At 47.0% G+C, this 14,660-nt stretch overlaps 1 protein-coding gene across 3 annotated transcripts in view; it reads right to left on the bottom strand.

Annotated features, from left to right (window-relative positions):
- PCYT1B (phosphate cytidylyltransferase 1B, choline) overlaps positions 1-14,660 on the bottom strand; it is a 148,735-nt gene that overhangs the window by 27,082 nt on the left and 106,993 nt on the right. For all 3 annotated transcript variants that reach the window (XM_061407834.1, XM_061407833.1, XM_061407835.1), the window contains exon 6: positions 614-756. In XM_061407834.1, the coding sequence (XP_061263818.1) occupies positions 614-756 (143 nt within the window). The remainder of the gene's footprint in view (positions 1-613; positions 757-14,660) is intronic.

Below are 14,660 nucleotides of genomic sequence, written 5' to 3'. Positions count from 1 at the left end.
TTAACAGTTGCTCTATTATTAAACTAACAGCAGCTCTGTGAGAACAATACAGCAGAAATACAAAAGGAAGCCAAAGACTTTGGGCTTTTTTAAAGTGGCTGTAATTTCTCTGGACAAAAAAAAAAAGCAGCTGTTAAAGTTTCTAATAAGTATCTATAAGGCCTTAATAAAATGAAAATGTAAACCGTTAAAACAAGAAAGCATTTTCTCTGGGTTTAGCTTTTTAGTGCCTCTGTGCTCCTTCCTTCCCTTGGAGCAGAAGACAACTCTTGCCTTTCATGAGGGCAGATCTCTCAGAAACCCTTCACCCAAGTCTGAGAACTCTAAATGGGGAGGTTGGGGTGTGGAAAGGGAGGTGAGGCAGCTCCTTCAAAAAACGTGATGTTCACTCACTACCCGTATGCCTTGGTCAAATTATGTTACCCATTTGGACATTGGTTTCTCCCTCTATAAAATGGGGATAATAATACATCGTTGGGCTGTTATGTGGACTGAATGAGACAATAAATGTCAAACATCAAGAATATGGAGTGGTGTAAAGTAAGTGATTTGTAAACAGTGCCAGCAGTAGCGTGACGCGCTGGTCCTCAGAGGTGTGGGGTGGCACACTTACATTGATAAAGCTGACATTCAGTTCCTTGGCTGTGTACCCTCTCTGGAGGTTGCGTCTGGCATAAACATCATAGTCACGGACAATCCTGGTGATGATGTCTGACGTTGAGATGCCTTCTGTTCTCTGTGTTGGAACAAACATCCCTGTTCAAATAGAAAAGACAGGATGAAGAAAAAACAACTAAGATGATCTCAGGTGACCCATTTTCTTGAATGACTTTCCTGTCCAGGACAAAGTGGCAGCTCCTAGGTCAAGGTGGCTTTCACATCTGGCCCCAGCCAACTCTGCCAGGCTCAATTCCAGGCACTCCCTACCTGCCACAGACACTGCGTGTTTGTCATACTGGACCTGTTCCCTGGATGCATCAGGCACTCACCTGGCTCTCGGCATTTGCTCATTTCAAGCCCTTCTTTCCTGCCCCGGAAACCCCTTCCCTGCCCACAGCAGCTGCAGAGTACCTCCTCATCGTACAGGGTCCAGTCTTAAGGCTATGCCTCTGGGAAGTATTTCCTGATGTCACCAGGCAGAATCCACAGCCATTAAAATATAAACTTGACTGCTATTAACAAAAGCATTTTCAATATCCATTTCCTTGTGGAAAGGGAGCACTCTGAAAGCACAGACTGTGTCTTGATCATCTTTATGTGTCCAGCACCCAGTTCAGTGCCCCAGTGTCTAGCACATGGAAAGTTCTCAATACATGCAAATTAAATGAGTAAGTGAATGGAGCATAGCAGTCGAGTCAAAGAATTTGTGAGATCACAGCAACTCCCCTTCTTCCCCAGGGAGTTCTGCATCATGTTATAGCAAAGGAAAAGAAGAAGGATGCGGTATTTTTATTGTCTCTGATCTAAAGACATGCCCAGGGGGTGCTCGATGAGAGCACCTTCTAAGAGCAATCTACTCTCAATGGTGGTTTCACCACACGAAGGCCTTTTCATCTGTACTCTACTGGGACTGAGAAGAAACAAACAAGCACAGAGGGTGCCAAGTTCTCATGGAACTTCCTTAAAGTCCTCAAAGATATATTTGAGTGCACCAATACAAGGCCGTAAAGAAGTCCCAAGTGTTATCAAAGACAAGAACCTGGTGAAATAAATATGACATAAATGGAAAGATATATCATGTTCTTGGATAGGAAGAACCTATACTGTCAAAATGCCTATACTACCCAACAAACTCTACAGATTCAATACAATCCCTATCAAAGTACAAATGGCATTTTTCATAGAACTACAACAGAAATTTTAAATTTGGATGGAGACACAAAAGACTCCAAATTCTCAAAGCAATCTTGAAAAAGAAAAATGGAGCTGGAGGAATCAAGCTTCCTGACTTCAGACTATACTAGAAAGCTACAGTCATCAAAACAGGATAGTACTGTCACAAAAGCAGATATATAGATCAATGGAACAGGATAGAAAACTCAGAAATAAACCCACACACCTGTGGTCAATTACTCTATCACAAAGGGGGCAGACTGTACAATGGAGAAAAGACATCCTTGTCAATAAATGGTGCTGGGAAAACTGGACACCTACATGTACCTACATGTAAAAAAATGAAATTAGAACATTCCTTAACACCATGCAAAAATATAAACTCGAAATGGATTAAAATTCCACATCCTGCAAAGCAACTAAGCCTGTGAGCCACAACTACTGAGCCCATGCCCTAGAGCCCATGCTCTCCAACAGGAGAAGCCGTGGCAATGAGAAGACTGCACACCACAACCCGAGAGGAGCCCTGCTCGCCACAACTAGAGAAAGCTTGCACGCAGCAACAAGGCCCCGTGCAGCCAAACCAAAATTTAAAAATATTTTTTAAAATGGGCAGAAGATCTAAATAGAGATTTCTCCAAAGACAAACAGACGGCCAAGAGGCACATGAAAAGATGCTCAACATCGCTAATTATTAGAAAAATGCAAATCAAAACTACAACGAGATATCACCTCAGAATGCCCATCATCAAAAAATCTAAAAAAAAAATCTACAAACAGTAAATGCTGGAGTTGGTGTGGAGAAAAGGGGACTGTCCTACACTGTGGATGGGAATGTAAATCGACACAGCCACTATAGAAAGCAGTGTGAAGGCCCCTTAAACAACTAAAACTAGACCTACCACATGACCCAGCAGTCCCACTCCTGGGCATCTATCCAGAGAAAACCACGGTTAGAAAAGATACATGCACCCTAATGTTCATTGAAGCACTATTTACAATAGCCAAGAGATGGAAGCAGCCTAAATGTCCATCAACAGAGAAATGGATAAAGAAGATGTGGTACATATATACAACAGAATATTACTCAGTCATAAAAAGAACAAAATAATGGCATTTGCAGCAACATGAATGGACCTAGAGATTGTCATAATGAGTGAAGTAAGTCAAACAGAAAGACAAATATCACATGATAACACTTATATGTAGAATCTAAAAAAAAAATGTTGTGTGCAGATGAACTCATTGATAAAACAGAAGGAGAGTCACAGATGTAGAAAACAAACTTGTGGTTACCAGGGGATGGAGGGAAGGAATAAATTGAGAGAGTGGGATTGACATATACACCCTACTGTATATAAAATACATAACTAAAAACCTGCTGTGTAGCATAGGGAACTGTATTCAATACTCTGGAATGGCCCATATGGGAAAATAGTCTTAAAAAGAGCAGAAATATGTCCACATATAACTGATTCACTTTGCTGTGCACCTGAAATTAACACAACGTGGTTAATCAACTACACTCCAATATAAAATAAATTAAAAAATAATTTAAAAAGACAAGATTCTGGTTTATGCTTGTACTTCTGTTGTTGACTGAAATCACGTGCTGGCAATTGAAATCTATCTAATATGATGGTGGTCACACTCAGAGATATCAGGCCTGACACAGCATGATGGACAGAGCTTAGGGACAAGAGTGCTGGGTCCTGTTTCTAGACTTGAGCAAGTCACTCAAGCCTCAGGAGGCAAGTACTAACCTCAGCCTCCAGAGGTGAGAAATGCGCTGGCTGTGCAAGATGACCTTGGCCTCATCCGTGCCACCTCCCTCTCCCTTAGTCCTTATGTCCAATCAATGTATTTCCACTCACCAACCTACTTCCCAAGTGTCTCCCTGGTTCACCTGCTTCTCTCCATTCTCCATTTAAACCAACCTAACCCCATTTTGTTCAAAGATTACAGCAAGAGCCTTAAAACCAGCCTCCATGGATATCACTTTTCTATCCCCTCAAATCCACTCTCCCACAGCCAGAGCTGCAGAACAGTCTTTCAAAATCCTGCTCAACATCCTCATTGGCTTTGAATTTAGATTCAAACACTGTCCTTTGTATTTAGATTCGAATCCTCAACTCTGCATCAGCTTGCCTTCTCTCTTCCCTGTGCTTCTCTCCAGTCTCCTCTCAGACCTTCTTTCCCCCTTCACTCCCTAAGCCAAGGTCTCTGTGCTATGCAGTGGAGGTGGGCATTGTTCTCCTTGTTTCCTAGGGAGCTGAGCAATGGGCTGGCACAGCCTTGGCCTCGCCACACTGGACTTCAGTGTGCTGCAAGCGCTGCACCCTCCCCTCACTCTGCCACAAATATACTCTGTGGCCCTGAGGCCAGAAACTTCTTATAGCACGCTCTAAGACAGTGGGCTCAAAACACAAATCTAAGTAGAAGGCAGAGGACAGAAACATCTAAACATGGATACTAATAGCACCCAACTGATGCAACTGTGCAGGGGGCTCTGGTGGGCGAGGGGCGGGGCCCTGAGACCACATCCTCACCTCAGTGAGAGCAGCTAGGAGCTTTTCTTGTGAGGAGTACGTCCCATCTTACAGCAGGCAGGCATCTCACTCATGAGCCCTGCCTGCTGAAATGTTAAGAGGAGTGTCTAGTCACACACGGACTTTAGGAAGTCACTCAGACACTGGTGACATGGGCTCACCCTTTCTCTGAAGACACAGGGTGAGGTCTCTGGGGCTGAGTAACTGGAAACGGGTTGGGGAGAGATTCGCTTTGGCCGGTTAGGAGGTGGGTCTCTGAAAGAAGCCAAGCCCTCTGCTGACATAATGAGGCACCCGGCTTCCTCCAAATCCTAATTATTGCTCTGCTAAAAATATTCAGGAATGAGCATGATCAGAGAACCTTTTTTTATCACACTTTTCAGAATTACGGCATTTGGTTATGGAGCTATTTTAAGAAGCAGCAAAGCACATGTTAATGAAGGAAACTTTCAACAGTAGTAGGCAATATTAGAATGATGATGAGGAATGTGGACCTTACAGTCTACTTCATTTAAACTTCATCTTCTCATCTGGCTCTGCTGGAGAATTTTGACATGTGTTCTGACAAACACAGGAGAGGGCTGTAAGGTTTAGTTACTGCCCTCCATATCTCTCGGCTTCATATAAAGTGATTTTTTACTTTCAGAAGGAACCTCAATGAGAGCTCTTGGCTTCATATAAAGTGATTTTAGACTTTCAGAAGGAACCTCAATGAGAGGATAAAAGCCCAACGTGGATGCTGACATCATCTCTGAGCATCTTTCTCCCATGTCTTCTCTACCTAGACTCCAAGTAGATTTCTACTGTGTCTCTCCCTTGGTGAGGAATCAGCAGAGGAGACCAATGGATCGCAAGAAAGGGCCCTTGTGCATATGAAAAGTCACACAGAAGTCTTACTCCTATGCTCCCAGAGCAAGTAAAATATCACCTGACTATTCAATTTAGAGATGGGAATTGTGGCGGATTAAAGGTGGGCACGACCCCTAACCCTGGGCATCTGAGCTGGCCTTTGTGACTTTCTTATAACAAATGGTGGAGAAGGCAATGGCACCCCACTCCAGTACTCTTGCCTGGAAAATCCCATGGATGGAGGAGCCTGGAAGGCTGCGGTCCATGGGGTCGCTGAGGGTCAGACACGACTGAGTGACTTCACTTTCACTTTTCACTTTCATGCACTGGAAAAGGAAATGGCAACCCAATCCAGTGTTCTTGCCTGGAGAATCCCAGGGACGGGGGAGCCTGGTGGGCTGCCGTCTATGGGGTCGCACAGAGTCGGACACGACTGAAGCGACGTAGTAGTAGTAGTAGTAGTAGTATAACAAATGGAATGTGGCATAAGCGATGCTGAGTGACTTCAAAGGCTAGGTCAGAAGATTTGCATCTTCCACTGAAGGTGTTTGCTCTCCAGATGCGTCCTTTAGGATGCATTCTGGGAGCCCAGCCACCATGCTGTGAGGAGCCCACACATGGCAAGGCCACCTGGAGGTGTTCCAGTGCCAACCCCAACTGAGCTCCCTGTTGACAAGCAGCATTCACTGCCAGTCACTTAAGCACACCACCTGTTAGCTAACAGGGACCTTAAGTTAGCTCAGCTGGTGAAGAATCCACCTGCAATGCGGGAGACTCCGGTTTGATTCCTGGGTTGGGAAGATCCCCTGGAGAAGAGATAGGCTACCCACTCCAGTATTCTGGCCTGGAGAATTCCATGGACTGTATAGTCCATGCAGTTGCAAAGAGTCAAACATGACTGAATGACTTTCACAGGGACCGCCAGCTCAACTGGGCCTTCAGATGCCGGCAGCCCCAGCCAGTGTCTGAATACAGCCATTTGAGAGACCCTGAGCAGGAACCACCCAGCCAAGCCCTATGCTGAGAGGCTGTCCCACAAAGTGATGAGCGAAAAATAGGAGTTCTTTTAAGTTGCTAGCTGCGGGAATAATTTGTTATGCAACAATCGGATGATCAACTGCTTAGAGTTAGAAAAATAATGGACCTGTTTGTGAAATGAAAATATATCCTGCCATATTGATCAACAAGAAATGTTACAGCCATCAGCGATTTCTGGCCTCCAAATGTGAATGAGGTCTCCCAAAACTGCGATCCAGCAGATGCCGCCAGCCCCCTTGGTTCTTGCTGAGGAGCTGGGGGAATGCAAGAAGCAAGGTGAACAGGAGACAGGGTTGGCCCCAGATAGCTGAGGTGCCTATGAAAGGAATGAATCAGTGAGCCCAGAGGCTTGCGTCTTCCCATACACAGAATGCTAAATTCCTTAACTTGATACCTGATCTTTGATGTTCAGACTGCCTGCTCCCTTTGTTGCAAACTTATATAGCCTGACTTCCCCTCCTGCCTCCTTGGAGCAGTTTTCTCAGAGCTACTGAGATGCTGTCTCCCAGGCTCAGAGTCCCAAACATTTCCACCAAATAAAATAACTTTCTACTTTCAGGTTGTGACTGTATTTTTTAGTAGACATGTTTTTACACCCAACAGCTAGAACTTGAGGCTTTACTCCCTAAAATTAGCAGGCTAACTTTTTCTTAGCTCACTAGAGGCTCTTCACCCAGAAATGCAACCACCAGCAAATGCTTGTTCCTACCGTACAAGGTAACTGAAGAACTGTCACCCCAGGAAATGCTGATTCAGTTAACCCTAGGGGTAACCATGGGAGTAGCCTTGGGTGAACCAGAATCCCTGGTCTGGATCCATGCAACTCTAACTCAGGTTTGCTGCTGCTAAGTCGCTTCAGTCGTGTCCGACTCTTAGAGACCCCATGGACTGCGGCCCACCAGGCTCCTCCATCCATGGGATTTTCCAGGCAAGAGTACTGGAGTGGGGTGCCATTGCCTTCTCTGAAGTCAGGTTTAGGAACTTGCATTAGCTAACAACCTGGGAGCTCTTTATAAATGGGGACCTTAGGTCCAAGCAGAGCTCCTGAACCCAAGGCTGCATGTCCACAAGACCCTGCAGGATCTGCAGGCACATGTACCCTTGACAGGCAGTGGTCTGTACCAGGCTCTCACAGAAACTTCAGGCAAAGAGCAGCTTGCTCACAGCTCAGATCTTATGAAGACTTAAAAAGTAATAGTCACCTCATGCCATAACCCACAGTTGTGTTACTGACACATCAGCCAGTTTCTCCCCCATTAGCATCCTGCCAAGTCTGAAGCGTATGGGGTTTCCTTTCTTGGAACTCCTTACAAACAAGATTGGTGTTTGAGAACGTCAGCCTCCTGTTCTTACCCAATGCTCCTGAACACCAAGGTGAGGTGGGAGGTAGAGATCCCTGCTCCGCCAGGGTGAGCAACTGGAGTTTGTTCCCTATGGACAGAAACTCCAAAATATCCATAGCAGGACAATCAAGAGAAGAAGCTGGGCCCTGCCCAGATAACAGATAGTGAAGTGAAAGTGAAGTTGCTCAGTCGTGTCCGACTCTTTGTGACCCCATGGACTGTAGCCTATCAGGCTACAGGCAAGAGTGCAAGAGTGCTGGAGTGGATTGCCATTTCCTTCTCCAGAGATAACAGATAAGGAGACCATGTATTTCTCATTTTCCAAGTCAAGGAAACCTTCCCCAACTCAAAAGCTCCTATCCCAACTCAAAAGCTCCTTGGAGCAAGAGGGGAATGATGTCAACTTCCCATAGGCCTCTTCAGTGGAATCCATCTTGGCTGAGTGATGCACATGTGCACACGGGAGGATCCTGAGACACACCAAATATGGACTCAGAACCAGACAGATCGAGATGACTGGCCAAAGGAAATCCAGAAGAAATGCCCCATAAAATTGATTCAAACCACCACAAGGGCATGGCTCTCCCTAGGTCCACCTGTGTGTCTATCCACACGTACTGTACTCTTTCTCCTGATAAACACTTGACTTGTTTCACTACTTTCAGTCTTTGTGGGAATTCTTTTCTGCAAAACTGAAGGGCCAAGGCCTTGTCACTGACCGCTGGTCTAGTGGCTAAGACCTGGTGCTCTCACTGCCAAGACTCCACCTTAATCTCTGGACCTCAGTCTCTGGCCAGGAACCAAAACCTGGCTTCAAGCTGCTGAAGGCCAGGGCCACCCAAGACCTTAGGGAGCCCTCTCTAAGGGAACAGTACAGACCTGCTCAGGGTACCATGGAGCTTCCACAGCAGGCCCCAGAATGATTCGAGCCAACAGAAACAGTGTCAAGGAGACTAAGTACATTATATGTAGCAGAACAAATTTCTGATGTATTATCCAAGGTCATTTCCAGGTTGGGGAGGATGTCTGTCCTGAGGCCCTCTTCCCACTGACACTGAGACCTCCATCACCTCAGGGGAAAGCAGACATAGCTGAGAATACAGGAGACTGTCTTCAGATTTTGACCTTTAAAACAGGCTTTTCTGAAAGCTCATTTCCAAAAGAATCATTATGAATGATAGGGCTTTCATTTGAAAGAGAGGGGCTTTGAGGACTGTAGAAAGGGTTTTCTAAATCCCAGGAATGTTCTTTTAATTATTGAGAATCAGAGGCTAAGTGGTCTCAGGGTATAAAATGTTTAACTGTAAGCCCTGGAGCGGGGAAGACATGAAATTAACATGGAGGCGATTTCCTGCCCTCCAGGAAGAAGACAAGTCCCTCCTGGGATTGAGGGAAATGCCCAGAGAGGGATCAGAAGGTAAGGAGCAGGAGCAAGAGACTATGAGCAGGGCCTGTGTCTCGCCCTGATGCGGGTTCAACCCCCAGGGGCAGAGGCAAGGAAGAGACCCCCGTAGAAAGCCCAGAGTAGAGGGGCTAGTGCCTTGTTCACCTCGAGGGACTCTGGGAGGAAATGGCCCCACAGAGACCCCATGCCAACATGCAGAGGCCTGGAGAGAGCATTCCTTAGGGCCTACTGTGGCACCCCCCAAGGCCCTCCAGTAGATGGCAGAGGGCAATTCTGATGTGGCCAGAGACCCTCTCAAGGAACACTGAAGGGAGCCGGGACCTAAGACCAGCCTGACTGCAGTATGGGGAAGTGAATCCCACTGCTGAGGCTGTGGCAAGGACAGGCCAAAGAGGGAGGTGGCTGCAAACAGTTGGAACAGGTGGCCGAGAGTCAGAGGGCAGTGCTGGGGATCTGCTAGCCAGGGATGATGGCTGAGCAGGTCACAAAATCCCACGACAAAAGGTCAGCAGAGCCAGACCCTCACCCCTCTCAAGTCAACACTCAGATCACAGCATGACGAGAAGGCCAAAAGTTGAGTGCAAATTTTGAGGAGTCTGAATTACTTCAAGAGTCAAGAGTGGTTTTTCTGTCATCTGTGGAGACAGGAGGTCCTAAGTTTGGTTACCAACAAAGGTCCTTATAGTCAAAGCTATGGTTTTTCCAGTGGTCATGTATGGATGTGAGAGTTGGACCATAAAGAAGGCTGAGCACTGAAGAATTGATGCTTTTGAACTGTGGTGTTGGAGAAGACTCTTGAGAGTCCCTTGGACTGCAAGGAGATCAAACTAGTCAATCCTAAAGGAAATCAACCCTGAATATTCATTGGAGGGACCGATGCTGAAGCTGAAGCTCCAATACTTTGGTCACATAATGTGAAGACCTGACTCCTTAGAAAAGACCCTGATGCTGGGAAAGATTGAAGGCAGGAGGAGAAGGGGACGACAGGATGAGATGGTTGGATGGTATCACTGACTTGATGGACCTGAGTTTGAGCAAGCTCCGGGAGTTGGTGATGGACAGGGAAGCCTGGTGTGCTGCAGTCCATGGGGTCACAAAGAGTCAGACACAACTGAGCGACTGAACAAAAACAAAGTTTGGTTACAGAAATTACTCTCCCCCTCCCTAGCTGGTCCTTTGCCACACCTGCTCCTGGCACTCCCTGCCTCAGAGGGGCGTCTGGCTCCACGTGACACACAGAGTTAAGCCTAAGCCACCCGTCCCACCACCTGCCAGTCTCTCTCTCTGCTGTCACCTCCACACACTGTTCACCACATGAACATCGTTGATTTTCTCCAAATACCCTACACTTCTTCATATACTCCCACCTTTGGACACGCCTCACCCACAGACTTCTAATACTTTGGTGTAATTATTTACATCTGGCTGTGTTCTCTTTTGAAGGTGAGGGCCCTGTATTATTCATATTCATATCCCATTTCCCCACCAACAGTTCCAGCCTTGTGGATCCACTCAGCAGTTCATGCGTTAACCCACAAGAATCAAAAGCTTCCAAAGATGGAATGGGCTGCCTCAGGAGAGAGGGCACTCCCCCTCATGGGAGATGTGCAAGCGTCAGTTCTACCCAGGGCTGACAGTGATGCCAGAGAAGGGGCAGAAGACTGGGCAACTGACCCTCAGGAGCCTGTGCTACGCTCAGAGTCTGAAGGTCCCTGAGTACTGGGAAAAGGCAGCAGCGGCCGCAGGCTGAGGGGGAGGATGCTGGACCAACATGGGTGGAGTTCCGGCGGCCCCCAGGGAGCGGGGAAGAGGGCTCTGGTGGCAGACGCCAGCAACGGGGGCAGCTCAAACATAGTGGAGCGTGTATTCGGCTTCCTGAAGTCCCTATGGAAAGCATGGTAACTCACTCTACTACAGTGTCTGTGCCATGTGCCATGCCAAATGATGCATGGAGGGAGGCATGCACGGGTGCAGTGCAGTCCCTATAGATGAGATGTATGGTAGATGGCTTCCCTGATAGCTCAGTTGGTAAAGAATCTGCCTGCAATGCAGGAGACCCTGGTTCGATTCCTGGGTTGGAAAGATCCCCTGGAGAAGGGATAGGCTACCCACTCCAGTATTTTGGCCTAGAGAGTTCCATGGACTGTATAGTCCATGGGGCTGCAAAGAGTTGGACACGACTGAGCGACTTTCACTCACTCACTCATGGTAGACAGTGTGTGTTGTGCATGTTAGTCACTCAGTCATGTCCAGCTCTTTGTGACCCCATGGACTATAGCCTGCCAGGCTCCTCAATCCATGGGACTCTCCAGGCAAGAATACTGCAGTGGGTTGCCATTTCCTTCTCCAATGGTAGAGAGTAAAATAGCAGAAATTAAACTAAGCCATTAAAAATCTATTGGGTTGGTCAAAAGTTCGTTGGAGTTTCTCTGTTACATTGTGCAGAAAAACACGAACAAACTTTTTGGCTGACCCACTACTTCTGCACCTACCTTTAGCTACAATACCAGTTCTAGCCCATGCCTTCCTCAAACACTTCTTCACTCCAAGGTTCTCAGGGCGCAATAGGCTTATGAAAGGTGGTCTGATGGAGGGAGATGGGTGGAGAAGCTAGGAATCAAGGTAATGGACTGTATTGCCCCTCCACCATGGACAGCTCCACATTTAGAGTCAGGAAAACCATCTGACCCTCCAAGAAGATAGAATTTGTTCAGTTCAGTTGTCCCAGCTGTCTTTTTATGTAATCCAAATCTATATACTCTGGGTGGGCTGGGTATTTAAAAAACCCCAGCAATGACTATTTTGATTTCTGGTTTGATTTGAAATCCTGTGACACTGATGGAAAACCTCAGCTCAGGAAAATGACCAGCACTGGGGATAGCCAAGACTACTTTCCATTATACATTCACCAAAAGAGCAGTTAAAAATTTTGAGTTCTTGCCTGTTATAAAGTACGGCGAGAAAAATGCAAATTTTAGATATAAATTCAAAGATCTTTCATTCAGATCATAGTCATTTGGGTTTTTGTTTTTGTTTTTTGGCCGTGCCCCATGGCATGTGGAATCTTAGTTCGCCCACCTGGGATTGAACCCATGTCCCCTGCGGTAGAAGCGCAGAGTCCCAACCCCTGGATTACCAGGGAAATCCTTGGGTCTTAGTCATTTTTGAAACAAGTCAAAGAGTGATTCCTTCCATCTTTCACTGGGATTTTGTTGGGCTGTAAGGCAAAGATGGTTTGGAGTAATTTAGCATATCATGAGCATCTCCTTCAATAAAGAGGTGTGTGAGGGACTCAGAGGTCAAAATATCAATAGAAAGCCAACAAACTGGATACGAAGGACAGTATCATTCAGGCCAAAATATCACCCTTACATCTAAATGATAAGAACAATTAATTCCACAAGACAGAAGTGTGTTGTGCAATTATCTAGGTAATGCTATCTAGGTAAATGGCTCCTTTCCCCGTGTGTTGGGAAGAGCCCCTGCAGACAAAGGCTTCCATCGTAGGCTCCCTCCTCATCGTACTCTATAAAAGCATTCTCTTGTTCCGCCAGCACTCAAGGAGCACCACAGATATACCAGGGACTGTGCTGGGGGTGCAAAGATGGGTGAGACATGGCCATGGCCTGCGGCACTTCACTCTAGCTAGGGACACACCCACAATCAGGCTGCCAAGAGAAGGGAGTTGAAAAGGAGGTCCCTATGCAATGAGTATCTGCATCTGAGGAGGGCGCAGGGTGTGTTGAATCATGCCCCAGGGAGAGAGGGCATGTCCAGGCTGGCTCCTCAGGGGGCCCTGACCAAGAAGCTCAGAGGAAGGGCATTCCAAGCTCAGAGGACAACTGGAGCAAAGGGACAAGGCGGACTCCATGTACAAAGTACAAAGGACAGACTCCGTGTGCCTGGAGTGTAGGGTGTGTGGAAGGCAGAGCACAGAGCAAGGCTGGTGAGATAGGGAGAGAAACCCAGCAACAAAACCCGGCAGTGGTCAGAGAGCAACGGGAAATTGGAAGGTCTCAGAAGTGTCCCGGAAATGGAAGCAAAGACAAGAGTGTCTAGGAGAAGAACACGGTCAGCAGGGTCATTATGCCTGGAGGGACTGAGCTGAGACCACTGGACTGGGTGGCCCAAGGGCCATCTGAGAACTGAGCCAGGATGGGACAAAAGTCTGCACCCGTGGCTGAGGAACAACAGTTGCCCCTGAGAGGAAAACTGAGCACGGATGTGAGTGGAGGGAGAGGCAGGAGGAGGGCAGGAGGAAGGTCTGGGGTTAGTCTCTGCAGACTTCCGTGTGTTCGTAAGCTGATGAGAAACCACCGGAGAGTGAGCACCCTGGATCACAAAGGGAGGAAGAATGAAGGAAAACATGCTCCAGAGAAGGGAGGGTAAAGAGGCCAGCCTGGGACAGAAAACACAGCCCTCTCCTCAGGACGCGGGGGAAGAGGCAAGGGCACAAGGAGGTATGGGCAAATCAGGGCAGGAGGGGACACAGAGGAGGCAGATGGTACCAAGGACCACTGAGGCCCTGCCGAGGGTCTAAACCACAGGTCTGCTCTGATGCCCCAGCAGCCATTTCCTTGGAGTCTGAGCAGCACGGGCACATGGCGAGCACTGGACAAAGGAAGTAATCCTAGGGAGCCCACAGGGAAGGAAAGCCCCCTCTTCCCAGCCCCCCAGTAAGTCCCTGGGACCAACCAGAGTCTCTGCCCCGAAGAGAAAGGCCTAGTGACAAATGGGACAACTGCCAAAGCTCAGCACCTTGTCTGCCTTCCAGGACACGAGTCAACTGCTTCAGGAGGAAAGCCGTTTCCCTGATTCCACAGATAAATATATCCGTTTTTTGCCTCTGTATATGGTGCCTGAGGATATTATCATGTGACAGGATGACATATGGTAGGACTAGACTAGGGAGACAGGGAGTCCACATCATTAATTAGCCAGTTATCTGTCCTCTTCTGGAAGGAACTTTCTTGGGAACATAGAGTAATTTCATGGTTAATGAGGAAAATGATTGCCCTTCAAACAACAGGGTTGGGGGAGGGGATAAATTAGGAGATTGGGATTAACATGTGTGCTCAGTTGCTCAGTCGTGTCTGACTCTTTGTGACCCCGTGGACTTTAGCCCACCAGGTTCCTCTGTCCATGGAATTTTCCAGGCAAGAATACTGAAGTGGGTTGTTGCTATTTCCTTCTCTGGGGGATCTTCCTGACCCAGGGATTGAACCCATGTCTTTTATGTCTCCTCTTTGTCAGGTGGCTTCTTTAACAGTTGCACCAGCTGGGAAGCCCTAGCAGATACACACTACTATATATAAAATAGATAAACAGCAAGGTCCTACTGTAGAGCACAGGAACTATATTCAATATCTTGTAATAATCTATCATGGAAAAGAATACACAAAAGAATACATATATATGTATAGCTGAATCACTTTGCTGTACACCAGAAACTAACACAACATTGTAAATCAAGTATTATTCAAATAAGAGTCCTGTGATTTTACATCCTCTAAAACTGAGCCTCAAACCGGAAGTCAAGTATTTTGGTGCTCAGGTTAATTTCTACATAAACACCTAACTGGTGTCTGAGCCACAGCTGAGCCTTAGCACATGTCAACAGAGACTTGCAGAGGCTCTCTGGGA

The sequence above is a fragment of the Bos javanicus genome, chromosome X, assembly GCF_032452875.1.
Source record: "Bos javanicus breed banteng chromosome X, ARS-OSU_banteng_1.0, whole genome shotgun sequence".
Taxonomy (NCBI): Eukaryota; Metazoa; Chordata; class Mammalia; order Artiodactyla; family Bovidae; genus Bos; species Bos javanicus.
Note: the sequence above shows the minus strand (reverse complement) of the source record. Positions and strands in the feature narration are given on the sequence as shown.